This window comes from Homarus americanus, unplaced genomic scaffold (genome assembly GCF_018991925.1).
Source record: "Homarus americanus isolate GMGI-L3 unplaced genomic scaffold, GMGI_Hamer_2.0 scaffold36188, whole genome shotgun sequence".
NCBI lineage: Eukaryota > Metazoa > Arthropoda > Malacostraca > Decapoda > Nephropidae > Homarus > Homarus americanus.
In genome coordinates, this window is record NW_024718183.1 from 244902 (window position 1) to 270838 (window position 25937).

The 25937-nt window shown below is 52.2% G+C and overlaps 1 protein-coding gene across 1 annotated transcript in view; it reads left to right on the forward strand.

Moving 5' to 3' along the window:
* The window catches only part of LOC121859232 (CAD protein-like), a gene marked incomplete at its 5' end in the record, with an annotated part of 317185 nt that overhangs the window by 188162 nt on the left and 103086 nt on the right, over window positions 1–25937 (forward strand). The window contains 1 exon segment of the mRNA XM_042355968.1: window positions 21768–21986. Within this exon segment, the coding sequence (XP_042211902.1) occupies window positions 21768–21986 (219 nt within the window).

A 25937-nucleotide genomic window follows, 5' to 3' on the forward strand; every position in this document is an offset into this window, starting at 1 on the left:
GGCTGTAGTACAAGTGTGTGTGGGTGTGTCCCCAGGAGGTCAGGGCTGGCTGAGGACAAGTGTGTGTGTGTGTGTGTCCCAGGAGGTCAGGGCTGGCTGTAACAGAAGTGTGTGGGTGTGTCCCCAGGAGGTCAGGGCTGGCTGTAGGACAAGTGTGGGTGTGTGTTTTCCCCAGGAGGTCAGGGCTGGCTGTAGGACAGTGTGTGTGGGTGTGTCCCCCAGGAGGTCAGGGCTGGCTGTGGGACAAGTGTGTGGGTGTGTCCCCAGGAGGTCAAGGGCTGGCTGTAGGACAAGTGTGGGTGTGTGTGTGTCCCCAGGAGGTCAGGGCTGGCTGTAGGACAAGTGTGTGTGTGTGTGTGTCCCCTAGGTGGTCAGGGCTGGCTGTAGGACAAGTGTTGGTGTGGGCCAGGGAGGTCAGGGCTGGCTGTGTAGGACAAGGTGTGAGGTGTCCCCAGGAGGTCAGGGCTGTGTAGGACAGAATGTGGGTGTGTCCCCAGGAGGTCAGGGCTGGCTGTAGGGACAAGTGTGGGTGTGTCCCCAGGAGGTCCTAAAGGGCTGATTGTAGGACAAGTGTGTGTGTGTCCCCAGGAGGTCAGGGCGTAGCTGTGCAGGACAGGGTGTGGGTGTGTGTGTCCCCAGGAGGTCAGGGGCTGGCTGGCCAGGACAGAGTGTGGGTGTGTGCCCAGGAGGTCAGGGCTGGCTGTAGGACAGGAGGGTGTGTGTGGGTGTGTCCCCAGGAGGTCAGGGCTGGCTGTAGGACAAGTGTGGGTGTGTGTGTTTTCCCAGGAGGTCAGGGCTGGCTGTAGGACAAGTGTGTGTGGAGTGTGTCCCCAGGAGGTGGGAGCTGGCTGTAGGACAGGAATATTAGGTGTGTCCCAGGAGGTCAGGGGCTGGCTGTAGGACAGGAGTGTGGGTGTGTGTTTTCCCAGGAGGTCCCGGGGCTGGCTGTAGGACAAGTGTGTGTGTGTGTGTCCCCAGGAGGCCAGGCTGGCTGTAGGATGTGGGTGTGTGTGTCCCCAGGAGGTCAGGGGTGGCTGTAGGACAAGTGTGTGTGTGTGTGTCCCAGGAGGTCAGGGCTGGCTGTAGGACAAGTGTGGGTGTGTCCCCTAGGGAGGAGGTCAGGGCTGGCTGTAGGACAAGTGTGTGTTTGTCTTGGGAGGGTCAGGGCTGGCTGTAGGACAGGAGTGTGTGTGTGTCCCCTCCAGGAGGTCCCGGGGCTGGCTGTGTGGACAAGTGTGGGTGTGTCCCCCCCAGGACGTCCAGGGCTGGCTGGGACAAGGTGTGTGTGTGTCCCCCAGGAGGTCAGGGGCTGGCTGTAGGACAAGTGTGTGTGTGGGTGTACAGGAGGTCAGGGGCTGGCTGTAGGACAAGTGTGTGTGTGTCCCCCAGGAGGTCTAAGGCTGGCTGTAGGACAAGTGTGTGTGTGTGTCCCCAGGTCTGGGCTGGCTGTAGGACAAGTGTGTGGGTGTGTCCCCAGGGTCAGGGGCTGGCTGTAGGACAAGTGTGTGTGTGTGTCCCCAGTAGGTCAGGGGCTGGCTGTAGGACAAGTGTGTGTGTGTCCCCGGGAGGTCGGGGCTGGCTGTAGGACAGGTGTGTGTGTCCCCAGGAGGTCAGGCCTGGCTGTAGGACAAGGTGTGTGTGTGTGTGTGTGCCCCAGGAGGTCACGGCTGGCTGTAGGACAAGTGTGTGTGGGTGTGTCCCAGGAGGTCAGGGCTGGCTGTAGTCCAAGTGTGGGGTGTGTGTCCCCAGGAGGTCAGGGGCTGGCTGGGCAGGAGTGGGTGTGTGTCCCCCAGGAGGTCAGGGTTGTCCCGGGCATGTGTGTGTGTCCCAGGAGGTCAGGGCTGGCTGTAGTACAAGTGTGGGTGTGTGTGTCCCCAGGAGGTCAGGGTTGTAGTGTGTGTGTGTGTCCCCAGGAGGTCCAGGTTGTAGGGCATGTGTGTGTGTGTGTGTCCCAGAAGGTCAGGGTTGTAGGAGCATGTGTGTGTGTGTGTGTGTGTGTGTGTCCTCAGGTCAGGGTGTGTGTGTGTGTGTGTGTGTATGTGTGTGTATGTGTGTGTGTGTGTGTGTGTGTGTGTCCCTATGGAGTTCAGGGTTGTAGGGTGTGTGTGGGTGTGTGTGTGTGTCCCTAGGAGGTCAGGGTTGTAGGGCATGTGTGTGTAATGTGTGTGTCCCCTGGAGTTCAGGGTTGTAGGGAACAATGTGTGTGTGTGTGTGTGTGTGTCCCTAGGAGGTCAGGGTGCCAGAGGCATGTGTTATTGATGTGTGTGTCCTGGAGTTTGTGTGTGTCCCAAAGGTTAGGAATTTATGAGCATGTGTGTGTGTGTGTGTCCCCTGAGTTCAAGGTGTAAGGTATAGCTAAGTGTGTCCCCTAGGAGAGTCAAGGAATTTGTAGGCATGTGTGTGTGTGTGTGTGTGTCCCTAGGTGCACAGGAGTTGTAGGAGTGTGTGTGTGTGTGTGTGTGTGTCCCTAGAAGTCAGGATTTATAGGGCATGTGTGTGTGTGTGCGTGTGTGTCCCAGAAGTTAGGAGTTGTAGGAGCATGTGTGTGTGTGTGTCCTAGGTTCAGAGTTGTAGGGTGTGTGGGTGTGTGTGTGTGTGTGTGTGTCCCAGAAGGTTGAGGTTGTAGGGCATGTGTGTGTGTGTGTGTGTGCGTGTGTGTCCCAGAGAGTTTGGGGTTGTAGGGCATGTGTGTGTGTGTGTGTCCCAGAAGGTTAGGGTTGTAGGGCATGTGTGTGTGTGTGTGTCCCTGGAGTTCAGGGTTGTAGGGTGTGTGTGTGGGTGTGTGTGTGTGTGTGTGTTCAGAAGGTTAGGGTTTGTAGGGCATGTGTGTGTGTGTCCCAGTTGGGTTGTAGGGGCATGTGTGTGTGTGTGTGTGTCCCCTGGAGTTCAGGGTTGTAGGGGCAAGTGGGTGTGTCCACTTGGAGGTCAGGGCTGTAGGCATGTGTGTGTGTGTGTCTCCCAGGAGGTCACGGATGTAGAACATGTGTGTCTGTCCCCAGGAGGTCAGGGCTGGCTGGCAGGACAAGTGTGTGTGTCCGCCAGGAGGTCAGAGACTGTAGGGCATGTGTGTGTAGGTAGCCAACCAGGAGGTCACGGATGTAGGGCATGTGTGTGTGTCCCCAGGAAGTCAGGGGCTGGCTGTAGGACAGGAGTGTGTGTGTGTGTGTCCCCAGGAGGTCAGGGCTGGCTGAGACAAGTGTGTGTGTGTGTACCCTAGAGGTCAGGGCTGGCTACTAGAGACAAGTGTGTGTGTGTCCCAGGAGGTCAGGGCTGGCTGTAGGACAGAAGTGTGTGTCTGTCCCAGGAGGTCAGGGCTGGCTACTTAGGACAAGTGTGGGTGTGTCCCGGGAAGTCAGGGGCTGGCTGTAGGCAAGTGTGTGTCTGTCCCAGGGAGATCAGGGGCTGGCTGTAGGACAAGTGTGTGTCTGTCCCCAGGAGGTCAGAGCTGGCTGTAACAAGTGAGGTGTATATAAGGAGGTCAGGGCTGGATGTAGGACAAGTGTGTGTCTGTCCCCAGGAGGTCAGGGCTGGCACAGCAGGGCAAGTGGTGTGTCCTCCAGGAGGTCAGGAGCTGGCTGTACTTGGGAGCAAGTGAGTGTGTCCCCCAGGAGGTCAGGGCTGGCACAGCAGTACAAGTGTGGGTGTGTCCCCCAGGAGGTCGGGCTGGCTGTAGGGCAAATTGGGTGTGTGTCCCCCAGGAGGTCCAGGGGTTGTAGGGCATGTGTGTGTGTATTATTGTCCCCAGGAGGTCAGGGCTGGCTGTGAGTACAGGAGTGTGGTGTGTGTGTGTCCCCAGGAGGTCAGGGTTGTAGGGCATGTGTGTGTCCCCAGGAGGTCAGGAGGCTGGCTGTAGGGCAAGTGGGTGTGTCCCCAGGAGGTCAGGGTTGTAGGGCATGTGTGTGTCCCCAGGAGGTCAGGAGGCTGGCTGTAGGGCAAGTGAGTGTGTCCTCCAGGAGGTCGGGAGGCTGTAGGGCAGAGTGGGTGTGTCCCCAGGAGGTCAGGGCTGGCTGTGGGAGCAGAAGTGGGTGTGTCCCAGGAGGTCAGGGATGGCTGTAGGGCAGGAGGTGGGTGTGTCCCCCAGGAGGTCAGGGGCTGGCTGTGGGGCAGAGTGGGTGTGTCCCAGGAGGTCACGGTTGTAGGGCATGTGTGTGTGTCCCCAGGAGGTCAGGGCTGGCTGGTGCAAGTGTGTGTGTCCCAGGGAGGTCAGGACTGGCTGTAGGGCATGGGTGGGTCCCCCCAGGAGGTCAGGTTGTAGGGCATGTGTGTGTGTGTCCCCCCAGGAGGTCAGGGCTGTAGGGCAAGTGGGTGTGTCCCCAAGAGGTCAGGGCTGTAGGGCAAGTGGGTGTGTCCCAGGAGGTCAGGGCTGTAGGGCATGTGTGTGTGTCCCCAGGAGGTCACAGTTGTGAGACATGTGTGTTTGCCCCAGGAGGTCAGTGCTGGCTACAGCAGGACAAGTGTGGGTGTGTCCCCCCAGGAGGTCAGGGGCTGGCTGTAGGACAGGGTGTGTGTGGGTGTGTCCCCCAGGAGGTCAGGAGCTGGCTGTAGGACAAGTGTGTGTGGGTGTGTCCCCAGGTGGTCAGGGCTGGCATGGGACAAGTGTGTGTGGGTGTGTGTGTCCCAGGGAGGTCAGGCAGCTGTAGGGCAAGTGTGTCCCCAGGAGGTCAGGGGCTAGCTTTAGGACAGGAGGTGTGGGTGTGTCCCAGGTGGTCAGGGGAGCTGGCTGTAGGACAAGTGTGGTTGTGTGTCCCGGGGAGGTCAGGGCTGGCTGAGACATGTGTGTGTGTGTGCCCCCAGGAGGTCGGGGCTGGCTGGCCAGGACAGGGTGGGTGTGTGTGTCCCAGGAGGTCAGGGCTGGCTGTAGGACAAGTGTGGGTGTGTGTCCCCAGGAGGTCAGGGGCTGGCTGTAGTACAAGTGTGTGTGGGTGTGTCCCCTGGGAGGTCAGGGGCTGGCTGTGTATGTGACAAGTGTGTGTGTGTGTGTGTCCCAGGAGGTCAGGGCTGGCTGTATACAGAATGTGTGTGGGTGTGTCCCCCAGGAGGTCAGGGCTGGCTGTAGGACAAGTGTGGGTGTGTGTTTTCCCCAGGAGGTCAGGGCTGGCTGTAGGACAGTGTGTGTGGGTGTGTCCCCCCCAGGAGGTCGGGAGGCTGGCTGTGAGACAAGTGTGTGGGTGTGTCCCCACTTGGGAGGTCAGAAGGGCTGGCTGTAGGACAAGTGTGGGTGTGTGTGTGTCCCCAGGAGGTCAGGGGCTGGCTGTAGGACAAGTGTGTGTGTGTGTGTGTCCCCTAGGTGGTCAGGGAGCTGGCTGTAGGACAAGTGTTGGTGTGGGAGGTCAGGGCTGGCTGTAGGACAAGTGTGTGTGGGTGTGTCCCCAGGAGGTCAGGGGCTGGCTGTAGGACAAGTGTGGGTGTGTCCCCAGGAGGTCAGGGGCTGGCTGTAGGACAAGTGTGGGTGTGTGTCCCCAGGAGGTCCCGGGGCTGGCTGTAGAGACAGAATGATGACCGTGGTGTATGTCCCACAGGAGGTCAGGAGCTGGCTGGCAGGACAAGGGTGTGGGTGTGTCCCCAGGAGGTCAGGGCTGGCTGTAGGACAAGTGTGTGTGGGTGTGTCCCAGGGTCAGGGCTGGCTGGAGACAAGTGTGGGTGTGTCCCAGGAGGTCAGGGGCTGGCTGTAGGACTGGGGAATGTGGTGTGTCCCAGGAGGTCAGGGCTGGCGCAACTGTAAGGACAGGGTGTGGGTGTCCCCAGGAGGTCCAGGGCTGGCTGTAGGACAGAGTGTGTGTGTGTGTGTGTCCCCTAGGTGGTCGGGGCTGGCTGGGACAAGTGTTGGGTGTGTCCCCAGGAGGTCAGGGCTGGCTGTAGGTTGCAAGTGTGTGTGGGTGTGTGTCCCCAGGAGGAGTCAGGGCTACAGCTGTGGACAGGTATTGTGGGTGTGTCCCCAGGAGGTCAGGGCTGGCTGTGGGACAAGTGTGGGTGTGTCCCCCAGGAGGTCAGGGCTGGCTGTAGGACAAGTGTGTGTGGGTGTGTCCCACAGGGAGGTCAGGAGCTGGCTGTAGGACAAGGGTGTGGTGTGTCCCAGGAGGAGGTCAGGGCTGGCTGTAGGACAAGTGTGTGTGGGTGTGTCCCCCAGGAGGTCAGGGGCTGGCTGCAGCCAGGACAGGGAATGTGGGTGTGTCCCCAGGAGGTCAGGGCTGGCTGTAGGACAGAGTGTGGGTGTGTCCCCGGAGGTCAGGGCTGGCTGTAGGACAAGTGTGGGTGTGTGTGTCCCCCAGGGAGGTCAGGGCTGGCTATGCAGGACAGAGTGTGGGTGTGTGTCCCCAGGAGGTCAGGAGCTGGCTGTAGGACAGAGGTAATGATATTGGGTGTGTCCCAGGAGGTCAGGGCTGGCTGTAGGACAAGTGTGTGTGGTGTGTCCCCAGGAGGTCAGGGCTGGCTGGCCAGGACAAGTGTGGGTGTGTGTCCCAGGAGGTCAGGGCTGGCTGTAGGACAAGTGTGTGTGGGTGTGTCCCACAGGAGGTCAGGAGCTGGCTGTAGGACAAGTGTGGGTGTGTCCCAGGAGGTCAGGGGCTGGCTGTAGGACAAGTGTGTGTGGGTGTGTGTCCCCAGGAGGTCAGGGCTGGCTGTAGGACAGAGGTGTGTGTGTGTGTCCCAGGGAGGTCAGGGGCTGGCTGTGGGACAGTGTGTGTGGGTGTGTGTCACCCAGGGAGGTCGGGAGCTGGCTGTAGGACAGAGTGTGTGTGTGTGTGTCCCCCAGGAGGTCAGGAGCTGGCTGTAGGACAGGAGGTGTGTGTGTGTGTGTCCCAGGAGGGTCCGGGGCTGGCTGTAGGACAGAATGTGTGTCTACGACCCCCAGGAGGTCGGGGCTGGCTGTAGGACAAGTGTGTGTGTGTGTCCCCGGGAGGTCAGGGAGCTAGCTGTAGGACATGAAGTGTGTGTGGGTGTGTGCCCCCAGGAGGTCAGGGCTGGCTGTAGGACAAGGTGTGTGTGTGTCCCCCAGGGAGGTCAGGGCTGGCTGAGGACAAGTGTGTGTGGTTGTGTGTCCCAGGAGGTCAGGGATGGCTGTGGGGGAGGACAAGTGTGTGTGTGTGCATGCTGTGTCCCCAGGAGGTCAGGGCTGGCTGTAGGACAAGTGTGGGTGTGTGTCCCAGTAGGTGGGGCTGGCTGTAGGACAAGTGTGTGTGAGAGTGTGTCCCCATGAGGTCAGAGTGGCTGTAGGACAAGTGTGTGTGTGTGTCCCAGGAGGTCCAGGGCTGGCTGCTAGAGACAAGGTAATGTGTGAGTGTGTCCCCCAGGAGGTCAGGGCAGCTGTAGGACAAGTGTGTGTGTGTGTGTGTGTTGTCCCCCAGGAGGTCAGGGCTGGCTGTAGGACAAGTGTGTGTGTCCCAGGAGGGTCAGGGGCTGGCTGTAGGACACAAGGCCGTGTGTGTGTGTGTCCCCAGGAGGTCAGGGCTGGCATGGGACAGTGTGTGTGGGTGTGTGTCCCCCGTGATAGGTCAGGGCTGGCTGTAGGACAGGTGTGTGTGTGTGTCCCCAGGAGGTCAGGGGCTGGCTGTAGGACAGGAAGGTGTGTGGGTGTGTCCCCAGGAGGTGCAGGGCTGGCTGGCGGACAAGTGTGTGTGTGTGTGTGTCCCCCCAGGAGGTCAGGGCTGGCTGTGGGACAGAGGTGTGTGTGGGTGTGTGTGTGTGTCCCCGGGAGGACAGGGCTGGCTGTAGGACAAGTGTGGGTGTGTCCCAGGAGGTCAGGGCTGGCTGTAGGACAGTGTGGAGTGTGTCCCAGGAGGTCAGGGGCAGCTGTAGGACAGAGGTGTGGGTGTGTCCCCAGGAGGTCAGGGCTGGCTGTAGAGACAAGTGTGGGTGTGTCCCAGAGGAGGTCAGGGCTGGCTGTGGGACAGAGTGTGTGGGTGTGTGTGTGTCCCCCGGGAGGTCGGGAGCTGGCTGGGGACAAGTGTGTGTGGGTGTGTCCCCAGGAGGTCAGGGGCTGGCTGTAGGACAGGTGTGGGTGGGTGTGTCCCCAGGAGGTCAGGGCTGGCTGTAGGACAGAGTGTGTGTGGGTGTCCCCAGGAGGTCAGGGGCTGGCTGTAGGACAGGGGTGTGTGTGGGTGTGTCCCCAGGAGGAGGTCAGGGGCTGGCTGTAGGACAAGTGTGGGTGTGTCCCCAGGAGGTCAGTGCTGGCTGTAGGACAGTGTGTGTGGGTGTGTCCCCAGGAGGTCAGGGGCTGGCTGTAGGACAAGTGTGTGTGGGTGTGTGTCCCCAGGAGGTCAGGGCTGGCTGTAGGACAGGGTGTGGGTGTGTGTCCCCAGGAGGAGCTGGCTGTAGGACAGGGTGTGTGTGTGTGTGTCCCCAGGAGGTCAGGGCTGGCTGTAGGACAAGTGTGTGTGTGTGTGTCCCAGAAGGTCAGGGCTGTGGCTGTAGGACAAGTGTGGGTGTGTCTCCCAGGAGGTCAGGGGCTGGCTGTGGGACAGAGTGTGTGTGTGTGTGTGTCCCCAGGGAGGTCAGGGCTGGCTGTGGGACAAGTGTGTGTGTGTGTGTCCCACAGGAGGTCAGGGCTGGCTGTAGGACAAGTGTGGGTGTGTGTCCCCAGGAGGTCAGGGGCTGGCTGCAGGACAGGGTGTGGGTGTGTGTCCCCCAGGAGGTCAGGGCTGGCTGGGACAGGGTGTGTGTGTGTGTGTCCCCAGGAGGTCAGGGCTGGCTGTAGGACAAGTGTGTGTGTGCTTTGGGAGGTCGGGGCTGGCTGGGACAGAGTGTGGGTGTGTCCCCAGGAGGTCGGGGCTGGCTGTGGGACAAGTGTGTGTTTGTCCCAGGAGGTCAGGGCTGGCTGTGGGACAAGTGTGTGTGTGTGTCCCTCAGGAGGTCAGGGGCTGGCTGTAGGACAAGTGTGGGTGTGTCCCCAGGACGTCAGGGCTGGCTGTAGGACAGAGTGTGTGTGGGGTGGGGGCTGGCTGGCAGGTGAGGTGTGTGTGGGTGTGTCCCCAGGGAGGTCAGGGCTGGCTGTGGGACAAGTGTGTGTGTGTCCCCCAGGAGGTCAGGAGCGGCTGGCAGGGCAGGGTGTGTGTGTGTCCCAGGAGGGTGGGGCTGGCTGTAGGACAGGGTGTGTGTGTGTGTGTCCCCCAGGAGGTCCAGAAGGGCTGGCTGTAGGACAAGATTTGTGTGTGTGTTTCCCCAGGAGGTCAGGGCTGGCTGTAGGACAAGTGTGTGTGTGTGTCCCCGGGAGGTCAGGGCTGGCTGTAGGACAGGTGTGTGTGGGTGTGTACCCAAGTAGGAGGTCCAGGGGCTGGCTGTAGGACAAGTGTGGGTGTGTCCCCAGGAGGTCAGGGGCTGGCTGTAGGACAAGTGTGTGTGGGTGTGTGTCCCCAGGAGGTCAGGAGCTGGCTGTAGGACAGGGTGTGGGTGTGTCCCCCCCAGGAGGTCAGGGGCTGGCTGTAGGACAGAGTGTGGGTGTGTCCCCCAGGAGGTCAGGAGCTGGCTGTAGGACAGGAGTGTGGGTGTGTCCCCAGGAGGTCAGGGGCACGGCTGCAGGACCAGGTATGGGTGTGTCCCCCCAGGAGGTCAGGGCTGGCTGTAGGACATGAAGTGTGTGTGGAGTGTGTCCCCAGGAGGTCAGGGAGCTGGCTGTAGGACAAGTGTGTGTCCCAGGAGGGTCAGGGCTGGCTGTAGGACAAGTGTGGGTGTGTCCCCAGGAGGTCCAGAGGGGCTGGCTGTAGGACAAGTGTGGGTGTGTCCCCAGGAGGTCAGGGCTGGCTGTAGGACAAGTGGAGTGTGTCCCAGGAGGTCAGGGCTGGCTTTATGGGACAAGTGTGTGTGTAGGTGTGTGTGTGTCCCAGGAGGACGGGAGCTGGCTGTAGGACAAGTGGGTGTGTCCCCAGGAGGTCAGGGCTGGCTGTAGGACAAGTGTGTGGGTGTGTGTGTGTGTCCCAGGGGAGGGACAGGGCTGGCTGTAGGACAGAGTGTGGGTGTGTCCCAGGAGGTCAGAGGCTGGCTGTAGGACAGAATATTGAGTGTCCCAGGAGGTCAGGGGCTGGCTGTAGGACAGGGTGTGGGTGTGTCCCCCAGGAGGTCAGGAGGCTGGCTGTAGGACTGCTAAGTGTGGAGTGTGTCCCCCAGGAGGTCAGGGGCTGGCTGTGGGGCAGTGTGTGTGTGGGTGTGTCCCCAGGAGGTCAGGAGGCCAGCTGTAGGACAAGGTGTGTGTGGGTGTGTGTCCCCAGGAGGTCAGGGCTGGCTGTAGGACAAGTGTGGGTGGGGTGTGTCCCCAGGAGGTCAGGGCTGGCTGTAGGACAAGTGTGTGTGGGTGTGTCCCAGGAGGTCGGAGCTGGCTGTAGGACAGTGTGTGTGGGTGTGTCCCCAGGAGGAGGTCAGGGCTGGCTGTAGGACAGGTGTGTGTGGGTGTGTCCCCAGGAGGTCAGGGGCTGGCTGTGGAGTCCAGGGTGGGGTGTGTCCCCAGGAGGTCCAGGGGCTGGCTGTAGGACAAGTGTGTGTGGGTGTGTCCCCAGGAGGTCAGGAGCTGGCTGTAGGACAAGTGTGGGTGTGTCCCCAGGAGGTCAGGGCTGGCTGGCAGGACAAGTGTGTGTGGGTGTGTCCCCAGGAGGTCAGGGCTGGCTGTAGGACAAGTGTGGGTGTGTGTGTCCCCAGGAGGTCAGGGGCTGGCTGTAGGACAAAGTGTGTGTGTGGGTGTGTCCCCAGGAGGTCAGGGCTGGCTGTAGGACAGGGTGTGTGTGTGTCCTCAGGAGGTCAGGGCTGGCTGTAGTTCAGGAGTGTGTGTGGGTGTGTGTCCCCCAGGAGGTCAGGAGCTGGCTGTGAGACAGGGTGTGGGTGTGTCCCCAGGAGGTCAGGGTTGGCTGTAGGACAAGAGGTGTGTGTGGGTGTGTCCCCAGGAGGTCAGGGCTGGCACATGGGACAAGTGTGTGTGTGTGTCCCAGGAGGTCAGGGCTGGCTGTAGGACAAGTGTGTGTGGGTGTGTCCCCAGGAGGTCAGGGCTGGCTGGGGACAAGTGTGTATGTGTCCCCCAGGAGGTCAGGGGCTGGCTGTAGGACAAGTGTGTGTGTGTGTCCCAGGAGTTCAGGGCTGGCTGTAGGACAAATGATGGAGTGTGTCCCCAGGAGGTCAGGGCTGGCTGTAGGACAGAATGTGTGTGTGTGTCCCCAGGAGGTCAGGGGCTACAGCTGTAGGACAGGGTGTGTGTGTGTGTCCCCAGGAGGTCAGGGGCTGGCTGTAGGACAAGTGTGGGTGTGTGTGTGTCCCCAGGAGGTCAGGGCTGGCTGTGGGACAGAATATTGATGGGTGTGTCCCCAGGAGGTCAGGGCTGCCTGTGGGACAGGGTGTGGGTGTGATGGGTCAGTGTGGTGTGATCTGGGGACAGTGTGGGGATGGTGGAGGTCAGGGCTGGCTGTAGGACAAGTGTGGGTGTGTCCCCAGGAGGTCAGGGCTGGCTGTAGGACAGGAGTATTATTGTGGGTGTGTCCCAGGAGGTCAGGGCTGGCTGTAGGACAAGTGTGTGTGGGTGTGTCCCCGGGAGGTCAGGGCTGGCTGTAGGACAAGTGTGTGTGTGTGTGTGTGTGTCTCAGGAGGTCAGGGGCTGGCTGTAGGACAAGGAATGTGGTGTGTGTGTCCCAGGGAGGTCAGGGCTGGCACAGCCCAGGACAAGGAGTGTGTGGGTGTGTGTCCCAGGAGGTCAGGGCTGGCTGTAGGACAAGTGTGTGTGTGTGTGTCCCCAGGAGGTCAGGGAGGGCTGGCTGTAGGACAAGTGTGTGTGGGTGTCCCCAGGAGGTCAGGAGCTGGCTGTAGGACAAGTGTGTTTGTGTGTGTCCCCATGAGGTCAGGGTTGGCTGTAGGACAAGTGTGTGTGTCCCTGGAGGTCGGGGCTGGCTGTAGGACAAGTGCTGTGTGTGTGTGTGTGTGTCCCAAGGGTCAGGGGCTGGCTGTGGGACAAGTGTGTGTGGGTGTGTGTGTGTCCCCAGGAGGTCAGGGGCTGGCTGTAGGACAAAGTGTGTGTGTGTGTGTGTCCCCAGGAGGGTCAGGGGGCTGGCTGGGGCAGGAGTATTATTGTGTGTGTGTGTCCCAGGAGGTCAGGGGCTGGCTGTGGGACAAGTGTGTGTGTGTGTGTGTGTGTGTGTCCCAGGAGGTCAGGGCTGGCTGTAGGACAAAGTGTGGAGTGTGTCCCCAGGAGGTCGGGGGGGTGGCTGTAGGACAAGTGTGTGTGTCCCCAGGAGGTCAGGGCTGGCTGTAGGACGAGCGTGTGTGTGTGTGTGTCACGGGGGAGGTCAGGGCTGGCTGTAGGACTGAGAGTGATATTATTATTATTATTGTGTCTCCCCGGGAGGTCAGGGGCTGGCTGTAGTACAAGTGTGTGTGTGTGTGTGTGTGTCTCAGGAGGTCAGGGCTGGCTGTAGGACAAGCAAGTGTGTGTGTGTGTGTGTCCCAGGAGTCAGGGCTGGCTGTAGGACATGTGTGTGTGTGTGTCAGGAGGTCAGGGCTGTGTAGGACAATGTGTGTGTGTGTCCCAGGAGGTCAGGGCTGGCATGGGACAAGGAGTGTGTGTGTGTTATTGTGTGTCCCAGGAGGACAGGGCTGGCTGTAGGACAAGTGTGTGTGTGTGTGTCCCAGGAGGTCAGGGCTGGCTGTAGGACAAGTGTGATAATGTTTGTGTGTGTCCCAGGAGGTCCCGGGGCTGGCTGAAGGACAAGAGTGTGGGTGTGTCCCAGGAGGTCAGGGCTGGCTGGGACAGAGTGTGTGTGTGTGTGTCCCCAGGAGGTCAGGGCTGGCTGTAGGACAGGAGTGTGTGTGGTGTGTGTGTCCCCAGGAGGGTCAGGGGCTGGCTGTGGGACAGGAATGTGTGTGTGTGTGTCCCCCAGGAGGTCAGGGCTGGCTGTAGGACAGGGAGTGTGGGTGTGTCCTCCAGGAGGTCAGGGGCTGGCTGGTTGCAGGACAGGAGTGTGGGTGTGTCCTCCCAGGAGGTCAGGAGGCTTGCTGTAGGACAAGAGGTGTGTGTGTGTGTCCCAGGGAGGTCGGGGCTGGCTGTAGGACAGGGTGTGTGTGGGTGTGTCCCCAGGAGGTCGGGGGCTGGCTGTAGGACAGAGATGGGTGTGTCCCCAGGAGGTCAGGGGCTGGCTGTAGGACAGGACAAGTGTGTGTGTGTCCCAGGAGGTCAGGGCTGGCTGTGGGACAGGGTGTGTGTGTGTCCCCAGGAGGTCAGGGCTGGCTGTAGGACAGGAGGTGTGTGGGTGTGTCCCCCAGGAGGTCCAGGGCTGGCTGTAGGACAGGAGTGTGGGTGTGGGTGTGTGTGTCCCCCAGGAGGTCAGGGCTGGCTGTAAGACAGGGTGTGTGTGTGTCCCAGGAGGTCAGGGGCTGGCTGTAGGACAGGGTGTGTGTGGGTGTGTCCCAGGAGGTCAGGAGCTGGCTGTAGGACAAGTGTGTGTGGGTGTGTCCCCCAGGAGGTCCCAGGGCTGGCTGTGGGACAAGTGTGTGTGTGTGTCCCAGGAGGTCAGGGCTGGCTGTGAGACAGTGTGTGTGTGTGTGTGTGTGTCCCGGAGGTCAGGGGCTGGCTGTAGGACAAGTGTGTGTGTGTGTGTCCCAGGAGGTCAGGGAGCTGGCTGTAGGACAAGTGTGTGTGGGTGTGTGTGTCCCAGGAGGTCAGGAGCTGGCTGTGGGACAGGTGAGTGTGTCCCAGGAGGTCAGGCTGGCTGTAGGACAAGTGTGTCTGTCCCCCAGGAGGTTAGGGTTGTAGGGCATGTTTGTGTGTACCCCAGGAGGTCAGGACTGGCTGTGGGACAGCAAGTGTGTGTGTGTGTGTGTGTGTGTGTGTGTGTGTGTGTGTGTGTGTGTGTGTGTGTGTGTGTGTGTCCCCCCCAGGAGGTCAGGGCTGGCTGTAGGACAGTGTGTGTGTGTGTCCCCAGGGAGGGTCAGGGCTGGCTGGCCAGGACAAGATGTGTGTCCCAGGAGGTCAGGGGTTGTAGGGCATGTTGTGTGTGTGTACCCCAGGAGGTCAGGACTGGCTGTAGGACAAGTTTGTGTGTGTACACAGGAGGTCAGGGCTGGCTGTAGGACAAGTGTGTGTTGTCTGTCCCCAGGAGGTCAGGGTTGTAGGGCATGTGTGTGTGTCCCAGAAGGTCAGGGTTGTAGGGCATGTGTGTGTGTGTGTGTGTGTGTGTCCCCAGGAGGTCAGGGTTGTAGGGCATGTGTGTGTGTGTGTGTGTGTGTCCCAGGAGGTCAGGGTTGTAGGGCATGTGTGTGTGTGTGTGTGTGTGTGTCCCAGGAGGTCAGGGTTGTAGGGCATGTGTGTGTGTGTGTGTGCCCCAGGAGGTCAGGGTTGTAGGGCATGTGTGTGTGTGTGTCCCAGGAGGTCAGGGTTGTAGGGCATGTGTGTGTGTGTGTGTCCCAGAAGGTCAGGGTTGTAGGGCATGTGTGTGTGTGTGTGTGTCCCAGGAGGTCAGGGTTTGTAGTGTGTGTGTGTGTGTGTGTCCCAGAAGGTTAGGGTTGTAGGGCATATGTATGTGTGTCCCAGGAGGTCAGGGTTGGGGTGTGTGTGTGTGTGTGTGTGTGTGTGTCCCAGGAGGTCAGGGTTGTAGGGCATGTGTGTGTGTGTGTGTGTGTCCCAGGAGGTCAGGGTTATGGGGCATGTGTGTGTGTGTGTGTGTGTGTGTGTCCCAGTCAGGGTTGTAGTGTGTGTGTGTGTGTGTCCCAGGAGGTCAGGGTGTGTGTGTGTGTGTGTGTGTGTCCCAGAAGGTCAGGGTGTTTGTGTGTGTGTCCCAGAAGGTCAGGGTTGTAAAGCATGTGTGTGTCCTCAGGAGGTCAGGGTGTGTGTGTGTGTCCGTCCCAGAAGGTTGGGGTTGTAGGGCATGTGTGTGTGTGTGTGTGTGTGTGTGTGTGTGTTTTCCCCAGGAGGTCAGGGTTGTAGGGCATGTGTGTGTTGCGTGTGTCCCAGGAGGTCAGGGTTGTAGGGCATGTGTCCCAGGTGGTCAGTGCTGTAGGGCATGTGTGTGTCCCAGGAGGTCAGGGTGTGTGTGTGTGTGTGTGTGTGTGTGTGATAATAATAATAATAATTAAGTGCGGTTTTATTGAAAGGCTTGCTTGTAGGGCTGAAAATATACAGTTACATATTTGGGGAATGGGTTTCGAATTACAAATAATATACAAGTAACATAAGTGATATAAATAAGATATATAATAACTAGATGGGGAAAAGCTCAAACTACAGTGCATTTCAACATAGTGACAGTGCAAGGAGTAGTGTTTACTGGGAGTGAATACACTGGTCTATTACAAGTTATTGATAATTTTTACAATGGTTGGGACTGGGCTGTTCTTATAGCGATCAGTTCGTGCACGTATGGGCTGGATGCGGTTGTGGTGTTGAACAGCAATTCTCAGGCTAGGGATCTCAGGTGGTAGTAGGAGCCGGTGTCGAGGTTGGTGTAGAAGCTTCTTACCAAATTTGCAGATGTGGTCGTGGTGATGGTCAGTGAGAGTCGAAAGGGTCAGTGTCTTGAGCGCTTCTTGATATGTGGAGTAGGAAGGGGAGAGAATAATCTTGCATGCCCTCTTTTGCACTTTTTCTAGGTGTTTACGTTGTGTGGCATTTAGGGAGGAAGACCAGGTGGGGGAGGCACAGGTGAGCTTGGGAAGTATGAATGTTGTGTAAACACTGAGGAGCTCGGGTGCAGGAACTCCCAGGACTTGAGTCGGCGGAGGAGGTGGAGACGGAAACTGGAGGATTTGACAATCCCCACTGACGCAGGTTTCCAATTTAGTTGTTGTCTATGGTGACGCCGAGGAGCTGGGTGAATCTACAACCTGGAGTGTGTTCGACCTAGAGTAATGGAAGGAGTGTGGACAATGTCGGAAAGAGAGGTTGATGTGCATAACCATGTCTTGGTATGGTTGATGGTGACATGGCGGTTGTTGGTGGCCCAGTTTTGGAGACTGTTCAATAAACTTGAAGGGCGGTATAGTTGGGAGCAGAATTGTTGACGCTGATCCCAATGGTGGAGTCGTCGACATATTTCCAGCGAGCAGGGGTTTCTCTTAGGGCATCATTGATGAGCATAAGGAAGGAGAGTGGTCCCATCTTGGTGCCTTGGGGGACGCCACAGGTGAGTGACTGAAAGGTGGAGACAGCCCCTCGGAAGCGTACAGCTTGGCGTCGGTCACTGAGGAAGTCTGTAAGCCATGGTATAAGACTTCTCCCAAGCCCGAGGTCAATAGCTTTTTTGATGATTATATTGTGGTCGACTAGGTCGAATGCTTTAGTGAAATCAATGAAGGCGACAGCTACAGACGTTTTTCGTTTCTCGAGATGGCGGTATATGTAATCGAGAAAGCTGACAAGACAGTGAGTGGTGGAGGAAGTTTTCATGTTGCCAAATTGCTGAGGGTCTACGACTCCTGCAATATCAGCATAAGCCCAGTCAAACACAAAACTTTCACAGATTAGGCTGGGTATTGGGGTGATTGCAATAGGTCGTAGCTGATTTAAGGATTGTGGGCTGGTTGACTTGGGCACTGGTGATGCATAAGAGGTCTTCCAGTCAGCTGGGCATCTGGCTTGACTGAGAGAAGCATTGATGATGGAGCATAGGGGTTTAGCAAGCTCTGGGGAGAACTCCTTGAAGAGTTTCATTGGTAAGTCAATGGGGGTGGTAGAGCGTTTTAATTTTAGTTTGTCCAGGCATTTTGCTACTTCAAATTCTTCTACTAAGTCAGTGGGAAGGGGGGCTGGTAGGTAAGCAGGGAGAGTGGTTGTGTCAAGCCGGGGGAGCGTCTGGCATATATAGTAGCGAAATGGTTATTTGTTTGCTCAGCTGCGTCAACATTAGTGAGATGGCTAAGGAAGGGGAGGGGGTGTGTCTTATTGTTTAGTCCACAGAGTTCTTTAAGCTTACCATACCATTGACTGATGTTGGTCTGCTTCAGGTGTTGTAATTTGGTTGGGTAGTGGGACTTCTTTGCAGTGCGGATGACTCGGTTGCGAAGGGACCTGTAGCGGATGTGGTCATTGAGATGAAAGGCTCTGTCTCTCTGTTGCATAAGTCTTTTGATCCGAGGTGTGATCCAGGGCAATTCAGCTGGGTGAGATCTGACGGACTTCTCGGGGAAGAAGTGGTGGTGAGCTTCCGTGGTGATGTTGGTATAATTTATCCATTTGGTTTCCACTTCATCCACGCTAAGTACTTCAGTCCAGGGATGGTGAACTATCCACTGCCCGAAGAGGCGCACTGCAGAGTCAGTAATCGGCCTGTAGGTCTTGATGTAGGGTCTCTGTACTTGAGTGGGAGTGGCAGCTGGGGACCAGAGCACTGATAAGTGTGTGCTACACCCGATAGGAGGCATTGGTTGAGGTGGTTGGTACTGGTCCGCTAAGTCAGTTAAGATAAGGTCAAGGGTATTTTGACCTTGTGTGGGGAAGGTCACAACTTGTGATAGTGATAGCTGGTCCTGGATATCAGTGGTGTCAATTTCATTAAAGTCCCCACATAATACTAACTTGGCACATGGGTACCTAACTCTGAGGTGGTCTGAGGTGGTGATGAGATGATTGATAAGAGTGTCTCTGGTGGGTGAGCGAGGCGGATGGTATGCCACACAGATTATGATGGAAGCAGTGTTGCGCGGGTGGGCCCGTGGCACAACACGTACCCATAATGCTTCCACATCTGCTGGGACTTGTGTGTGTGTGTGTGTCCCAGAAGGTCAGGGTGTGTGTGTGTGTGTGTGTGTGTGTGTGTGTGTGTGTGTGTGTGTGTGTGTGTGTGTGTGTGTCCCTTCTCTCAGGAGCAGGTCAGTGTTTAGGCATGTGTGTGTGTCTCTCCCAGGAGGTCATCAGGCTGTAGGGCATGTGTGTGTGTCCTCCCAGGAGGTCAGGGTTTGTAGGGCATGTGTGTGTGTCTCCCAGAAGGTCAGGGTTGTAGGGCATGTGTGTGTGTCTCCCAGAAGGTCAGGGTTGTAGGGCATGTGTGTGTGTTTCCCAGAAGGTCAGGGTTGTGGGGCATGTGTGTGTGTCCCCCCCTCCCCTCCCACAGGTGGTCAGGGGTGAAGGACATGTGTATGTGTGTGTCCCCCAGGAGGTCACCCCAGTTGCTGGTGGATTAGAGATAAATCCCTTTGGTAAGTATTAAATTTTGAATTCTCACAATACAGTGCAAAAAAAAGCTTCCCTTTTAGTTTATCTTCTCTCATTAATGGTGCACAATTAAAAATATAAAACAAATTCAAGTTTAGTAGCAACTAAAATTTATAAAGGAATTATTAAGACTATATTCATGAAAAATATAGTTGCAGTAAACATACATGTTTGATTTTGGGTACTGTGTATTTTAACTATTAGGTATTCACGAAATGAGTAACAATGAGAAATAAAGTTAAATATGGTGAAAACTTCCTGGGTAGGTGTTTGCCCGGACCCCCAGCTCATTTTATTTTTTCGCCACAAGACCTAGTCACATCGCTGATAAATATTGTTCACTGTAAAAATTACGATCAAATCTCGGATAATGTTAGGGGTATCTCACTCATATGGGGGATATCCAAATGGACTTTCCATCCTCCCCGTCATTTTGGACCTATCTTAGGTGGCAGCAAGTCCTGGAGAGATGACGTTCTGCACCCTCTTTGCTCTAGTTGGCGCTCTTGAGTTTTTATCCAGCAGATGTTTCTTCATTTGTTGAGGTTGAAGAAGAGGAAATTGCCAGTTCCACCATTTCGGAGGAAGTTGAAGCTTCCTTGAGTACCTTTCTTCTCCTTTCCTCCTCTGCCATCTTCCATTGTGCTGCTGTCTCGTCCTTCCTATTTGTGACCAAAGAAACAGAATCCATTGTTGCTCTTCTTCCTGGGCTAAGAGAAAAGCTTGATCTTCGTCATTCTTTATCAAGGGAAGAGCATCAGCATGTGCTGCATCAAACATATCTCGAAGTCGTAGCTTGAATGCCTCTTCCTTCTCCGTTTGCATTTTGCTTTTTTGGGACTTGTTCTTTTTTAGCCCCTTCCACTCTTGGTGAAGTGCAAGGATCTTCTCAATAATGTGATCTTTTCTTTTTGTGGGAATCTTTGCTGTCATTCAAAAAGTTTCCACCTCACTCCATACTAACTTTACACTCTCCTTCAAATCCACTTGGTGGTGAAGGAAAACTCCCAATACTTGCCACCAGATGGGAGTTTAGAACCACAAATTTGCTCCTCACGTTTGTCTAGTAAGTAGAAAACACGATATTTTGCCATAGTCTGTGTGGAAAAAGAAAAGTATTGTAAGTAGTGTATTCCACTTTGCTGTCACTCGGAATCGAGTGTGAAGATCATCCAGCTATGATAAAATGATATGAATTATTAAGGATGTCACCTTTGTTGGTGAGTTCTGATGTGACTAGAGAGGCCAATACTGAACCAACAGAGTTGTTCACAGATGTTGCACATGTAGAGGGCTACATCTAGTGCAGGAGGGGCGGCAGCAGCATCTTTCCAGCATTGACGCTTGTCTGCCTCGGTTTGCAGTCAGGCCAACTCGAAAGTTTTGACACCTCATTTGGTGCTCCTCCAAGCGTTACGGTGTAGAGTAATTGTCTCCGAGGTGAGGGGGTCGATTTGGCGTCGTTTCAGTTTTTGTCTTAAGACTATCGTTCTACCTTTTCAGTTGCCCGCTGGCGTTACGTTTACTATTCGTTAGGTGACTGTAAAGTAGCTGCTTTGGCAGTCTACTGTCGTCCATGCAGATAACATGGCCAGTCAAGTGTAGTTGTTCATAGATAATGGTAGCCTCGATGTTCCTACACTTGATGTCAGCGAGAATACTGGCATTTGTTCTCGTGTTTTCCCAGTGAACTTGGAGGATGGAACGTAACTACATTGGTGAAAGTTTTCAAGTGCCTTGAGGTGCCTCCTGTATGTGACCCATGTCTCACTGCTATATAGCTCCTTACAGCTGAAGACACGGGTACAGAGTCTGCTAAAGGCTCGAGATGCACATTTGATCTGATGTTGAATCTCTTCATCGATGTCTGCAGTGGTGGACAGGTGGGAGCCAGATACTGAAAGTGGGTAACATTAGAGAGGGTCGTAGTGTATTCGACACATATGCAAAAGTTCGCATTTTGCAAACAGCGTTCCCCTATTCATTAATCACGTTGAAACCAATTCGCCTTGACAAAACACTCTTTGTAGCAGAAATGACTGTAACTGGTATGAGGGCTGTGATGTCATTCAAGACAGTGGCCAGCATTCAGCTGGCTGGATCTTGCATTTAGCTGGCTGTGTCTCGCTTTCAGGTGGCTGGATCTCGCTTTCGGCTGGCTGGATCTCGCAAAATTCACGATATTTTACACCAAATATAAGACTTGGTTACATTACGTAGTGCGTGCGAAATTCAAAAACGCAAAATGAAATCGCTCGAAATATGAGATCTTACTGTATTACGGAATTTTTAACATATTTCGTAACAGCAAAACATTACAAATTGTGGGGGATTCAGAATTAAGGGAGTATGAATTATGGGGGTTTTACTGTACAGTATGATTGATCAATTAGTGATGGCTTTTTGAGGTCTCTAGCCCCATCGCATAACATTCATTGCCTGTCCTATTGTTTGTAAGGGTTCAGAAATGGATACAGCTCAGCTCTAAAGAGTTGGGTGCCTGCTGTACAGACGATAATTATCTCAGGTTATCATCATCAGTACAGTAGTTATAAATCCAGCTTTTATATTTACAATAATTTTTTTTTATTTAATTAAAAGTACAGGGGGTAATTATAATGTGTTTAAGTAAGCAATAACATATTTTTAAGTCTGGATTTGGGCTAGGTAGAATTTAGCCTCCTGGAGACAGCAACTGGGAGATTCATTAGGCTATAGGAGACAGCAACTTCAGGATGCAGGCTTATTATTTTAGCCATTTTTCAGACAATAAAGTGCACCTTAAATGCCATAAAATGTTGTGTACTCCGACTTAATTTTAGAAAATCATTACTTATAATTTGTTTATGCACAATTATAGCATTATTTAATTGGTGGGAGGTAAATACAGGGTTGAGCTGACTGTCTTTATTTCCCTAACAAACCCAATTGGCTCTGACACGAGAAGAGGTGAGGTGCACCCAGGGTACATATATCCCTGCCTTCCTCCACCTGCTTTATTCTTTCTGAAGATGGGTTCTGTGTAGCCCAAAAAGTCAGCTCAACCCTGTGTTTTCCTCCCACCTATTAAATCCAATTGTCGTCATGGTTCGATTACATAGTATTATTTGTTTGTTTAGACTTGATCCAATTTTGCATCCCATTTAGTAGTTACAGTGATTTGATATTTTTCCTGTGAATTATAAAACAAGTCATACTCTATAAATACTGTATTAACAGGGAAATTAAAGTGCACAGAACAGTACTGTATGTGTGCTTATATTCAAAACGAAGACTGGGTGTATTACAGACTGTGATAAGCAGAGCACCCCACTGCTATAAAAATATGTGTTCTGTAATTATTTTATTGTGAAATGTGATTTGTGATAACCATGACCTTGATATAGCAGGGATTTACTGCATCAGAATTCAACTGATTATTTATTTAATTTTTTGTATAATGAACCACTGTACTGGCTCCTTCAGAGATTCATTGAAAGTATGAGGCATGACAATGATGAATAAGTACAGAACTAATCTTTGAACATGCTAGATATGTAAATATGTAAGCTGTGTATAAGGTTGTTTGGCTCGTACCGTCTTGATGGGAATTTGTGGGTCACCCTTTAGAATAATTAAGGAGTATTAAATTGGTAATCTTAATTTCCTCATCTTCCTTTAGGTGAATGCTCGTCTGTCTCGGTCATCTGCTTTAGCATCTAAAGCTACTGGGTATCCTTTAGCCTATATAGCAGCTAAGCTTGCCTTAGGAAGAGCTCTTCCTGATCTGATGAATTCAGTAACAGCTTCGACTACTGCCTGCTTTGAGCCATCTTTAGACTACTGTGTTGTGAAGGTGCCTCGCTGGGATCTCTCCAAATTTAATAGAGTGTCTACAAAGGTAAAAAAAAAGTGGTTGGCATTCATATAATTAAAATTATTATATCTTTTATTGTGTAAAATTTGATAGATAGTATCTACAGTATATTCTTTAATGTAAAATATTTAATGCCTTTTGATCAGAGATTATAATAATACAATTGGGTTTATATTATCTTCAGTTGATTTTGACTATTTGGGTACAGAAAAAGCAAATTACAATATTATGTTACCTCACTGGATTCAGAGTTGCATCGGAGAATCCATAACCGTGTAATCAAACATTTGTAACCGCAGTACACTTCCCTTCCCTACATTATGTACATCTTGATAATTATAACCACTGTTCTGCTATCCTATGTTGTATTTTAGATAATACATTTTTTTAGAAGAACCTTTTCATTTTCTCTAGTAAGTATTTGTCCCATGCAATTAAAGTTTGAGTGCGTGAGGTTTTACAGTGGAGTCTCTATAATTCACGAAGAACAAATTAGTGTTCTTAAATTTGTGGATACCTCTTTCAAATCCTGAGTTATAGTTCAATTAATTTAAATGGAAATAATTAGCTAATAAAACATCAAAAAATAATTAATTTTCCCCCAAAAATCCCACGGTCAATCCCAGATGAGATATTATGCCAAAGGATATTCTCAGTGTCTTGTTTACAGAGTAAACAGCTGATTGTTCCCTCTGACACCACTCTCCCTTATAATGTTGCCAACACTCACCATCTCTCGTGCACCGTTGTTGTCGCTGCTTAACACAGGATCTGTCTTGGGCACTTGGTAAATAATATTGTAGCATATTTTTCAAAACATAATAAATATTATTGTAGTGTAAAATGCATTTCTATATGCCCTGGTTTATTCACTGATCAGTTATCTAAGTGCAAAAGTAGCCCTGTTGAGCCATCATGTATCAATTAATTTTAAAATAGAAATTATAATGTAAAATGTTTTTATTGTTTAGTAGTAATGTTAATGTGTGTTCTGTGTGTGAGTCTTGTCATATCACCTCACCACCTGCCTCATCACCTCACCCCTCGCTTCAGCTCACCTGGCCGTTACATTTATTTAGTACTGTATGTACATTTAAAAATATTTGTTTACTCAGTATTTGTACTGTAAATAGATTATTTTGTGGCAACCAAGGCATGGCCAGGTGTAAAAAGTGAACAGAAAATGAACAAATATTAGGAAATTGTCGAATACATGTAATGTACAGTACAGTGGTCCCTCGGTTAACAAACAATTCGTTCCAGAGTCGTTCATTAACCGAAAATTTTGTTAACCGAATCCATTGTTTCAATGGGATATTGGGTAATTGGTTCCAGCTCACAGAAAAGTTACATAAAAAGTAAAAAAAAAAAAAAATGCAGTAAAATACACTTGAGGTGTTTATGTTGTAGAAGGTTCCTGGTTGTTGATGATGATGGGAATTAGAAGTGAGGGTGGAGGAGAAGGGAGAAGAGAAGGAAGTGGGGATGGAGGAGAAATCACCTTTCAGGGGACCCATGCTTGATGCAGTAATTTCACCAATAAAATTTTAAGTTCACAAGGTGTAATTCAAGATTATTTTATTTAACTCAACACTGCACTGCGCTATATATTTTCAATATGTTAACTAAATTTCAGAATGGCCAATAATTTCAATGTAAAAATGCAAAAATATTCAAGACGCCAAGAAAATCGATATTCACTCCACTGTCAACAAAGCCAAATTGAAGCCTGGTGGCCGAGTCAAGAGGCTGATGGGCGCACAAGAAACTAGTTCCCTGTACTGCATATATTATCAATATGTTAACTGAATTTTAAAATGACTAATAATTTTAATATAAAAAAATGCAAAAATATTAAGAGCACAACTTTCTTGATATTTACTCCACTGGAAACAAATGTAAACATAGAACAGATTACTGAATTGGCAGACTAGCCCATCAGCTGATCAGCTGATGCTCACAACAAAACTTGTTGTTCGTTAGGATTTTGTTAATTGGAGTTTTGTTCGTTTACCGTATTGAAGATCCTTATGGGAGGTAATTCGTTAACCGAAATTTCGTTAATCGAACCGTTCGTTAACCGAGGGACCACTGTACTGTTTATAATATATTGATAATGCTGTAAAAAATGACACAATATAAATAAACAAAATGAAATGTATAGATTATAGAGGACTCCCCAGCAGCTAAGCATGATGCAATCAATCATAACGCCCAGACCTTTTGTCCCCAGGCCCAGAGCAAAAGGCTGTGGAGAGATTTTTTTCTTATTTTTCCGGTACAGTACATACTTCACTTAATGTGTTTCACATTAACAATTCATCACAATAATGACAGTAATGAAATGCAACACCTCGGCACATTAATGATATGTTTCAACACAATAAAAATCAGTAGGCAAGTTGATAGTCACTCTGGGCGGCCATCTTGATGACGTCAGGTAGCGGGGTGGTTTGTTTTGATCAGAGCGTGTGAGACTAAAGGATCAGGTGGTGGTGGGGAAGCAGCATGGTGTGAGAGTGTGGGGGCAGGGGGGGCACTAACACCACTCCCCTGCCTCGGATGATGACAAACAGTCTCATTAAGCAGTTCAGTGGTTGTCTAAAGGTTAGTTATTATTAGTTACTAACTCTACATGCAGTATTAATGTGTGTGAATATGTGGTTGTAACATGGGAGGGGGGGTGAAAGAGTCTGAGGGCTGGTACCAATTGACTCATTTAGCATGTAAACTACGTATACACAACACATTAACGATTTTCACTTTAACGACCGTATTTGTGGTACCAATTAGTCGTTAAAGTGAAGTATGGACTGTAATTGCACATTATTTCATAATCTTAATTTGCTCCCAGACCAAAAAATAATAATTGGGAGAGATTTTCCAGATTTTATTTTATTATTATTTTTTTTAGGGGGGGGGGATTTCATAAAATGCCTCCAATTTACAACCTCGTAATTTGTTCCCAAATCTGGAATTGAGAGAATTTTGCCAGCAAATCTCGAGCAAATTTAAATTCCGGCTATTGGAGAGTTTCAGCTAAGAGGGATTCTGGCTAACAGATATTTATACAATAACGTCCAGTGTACGTAGTAATATCTCCGTTAGCCAGAATCCCTCATACCCGGACTCTCCGACAGCCGGAATTGAAAATTTCTTGGAAAATTGTTCCTTCCAACCTACTGTATGTTTGAAACTATCCAGTGTATTCGAATTAATGATGATGTATGGTAACTTGTTCCACTCATCCACTACTCTATTTCCAATCCAATGTTTACCTATTTTGCGCCTAAATCTAAATTTTTCTAATTTAAAACCATTGTTACGAGTTCGCTCCTGGTTGGATAGTTTGAGTACCTTTGTAATGTCACCTTTGTTTAGCCCTTACTTCCATTTATAAACCTCGATCATATCGCCCCTCACTCTACGTCTCTCAAGGGAGTGCAAATTAAGATGTTTTAACCTGTCTCTGTACTCAAGGTTCCTAATGCCCGGGATTATCTTGTCATTCTCCTCTGAATTCGTTCTAGGGATTCTATATTCATTCTGTAGTACGGTGACAAGAATTAAACTGCATAATCCAAGTGAGGTCTTGCAAGTGCAAGATATAGTTTTAGGATGACCTCGCTAGTCTTGTAACTAACACTCCTTTGTATGAACCCAAGTACTTTGTTAGCCTTGTTTCGAGCAAATACACATTGTTTACTTGGTTTAAGGTTCCTACTTCTCATTACTCCTAAATCTTTCTCGCAGTCGGATTTCTCTACAACATAGTTGTTCATCTGGTATTTGGTTTCTCTGTTTACATCTCCTAGACTAAGTACTTTACATTTGTCCACATTGGATTTCATCTACCATTTTCCAGACTACAGTAGAACATCTCAATATAGCGCGAGATAGGTTCCAAGAGAGGTCGCTTTAAACCTAAATCGAAGTGTTGTTTTAATGGAATAATTTAGTTTGGTACTTGAGAGA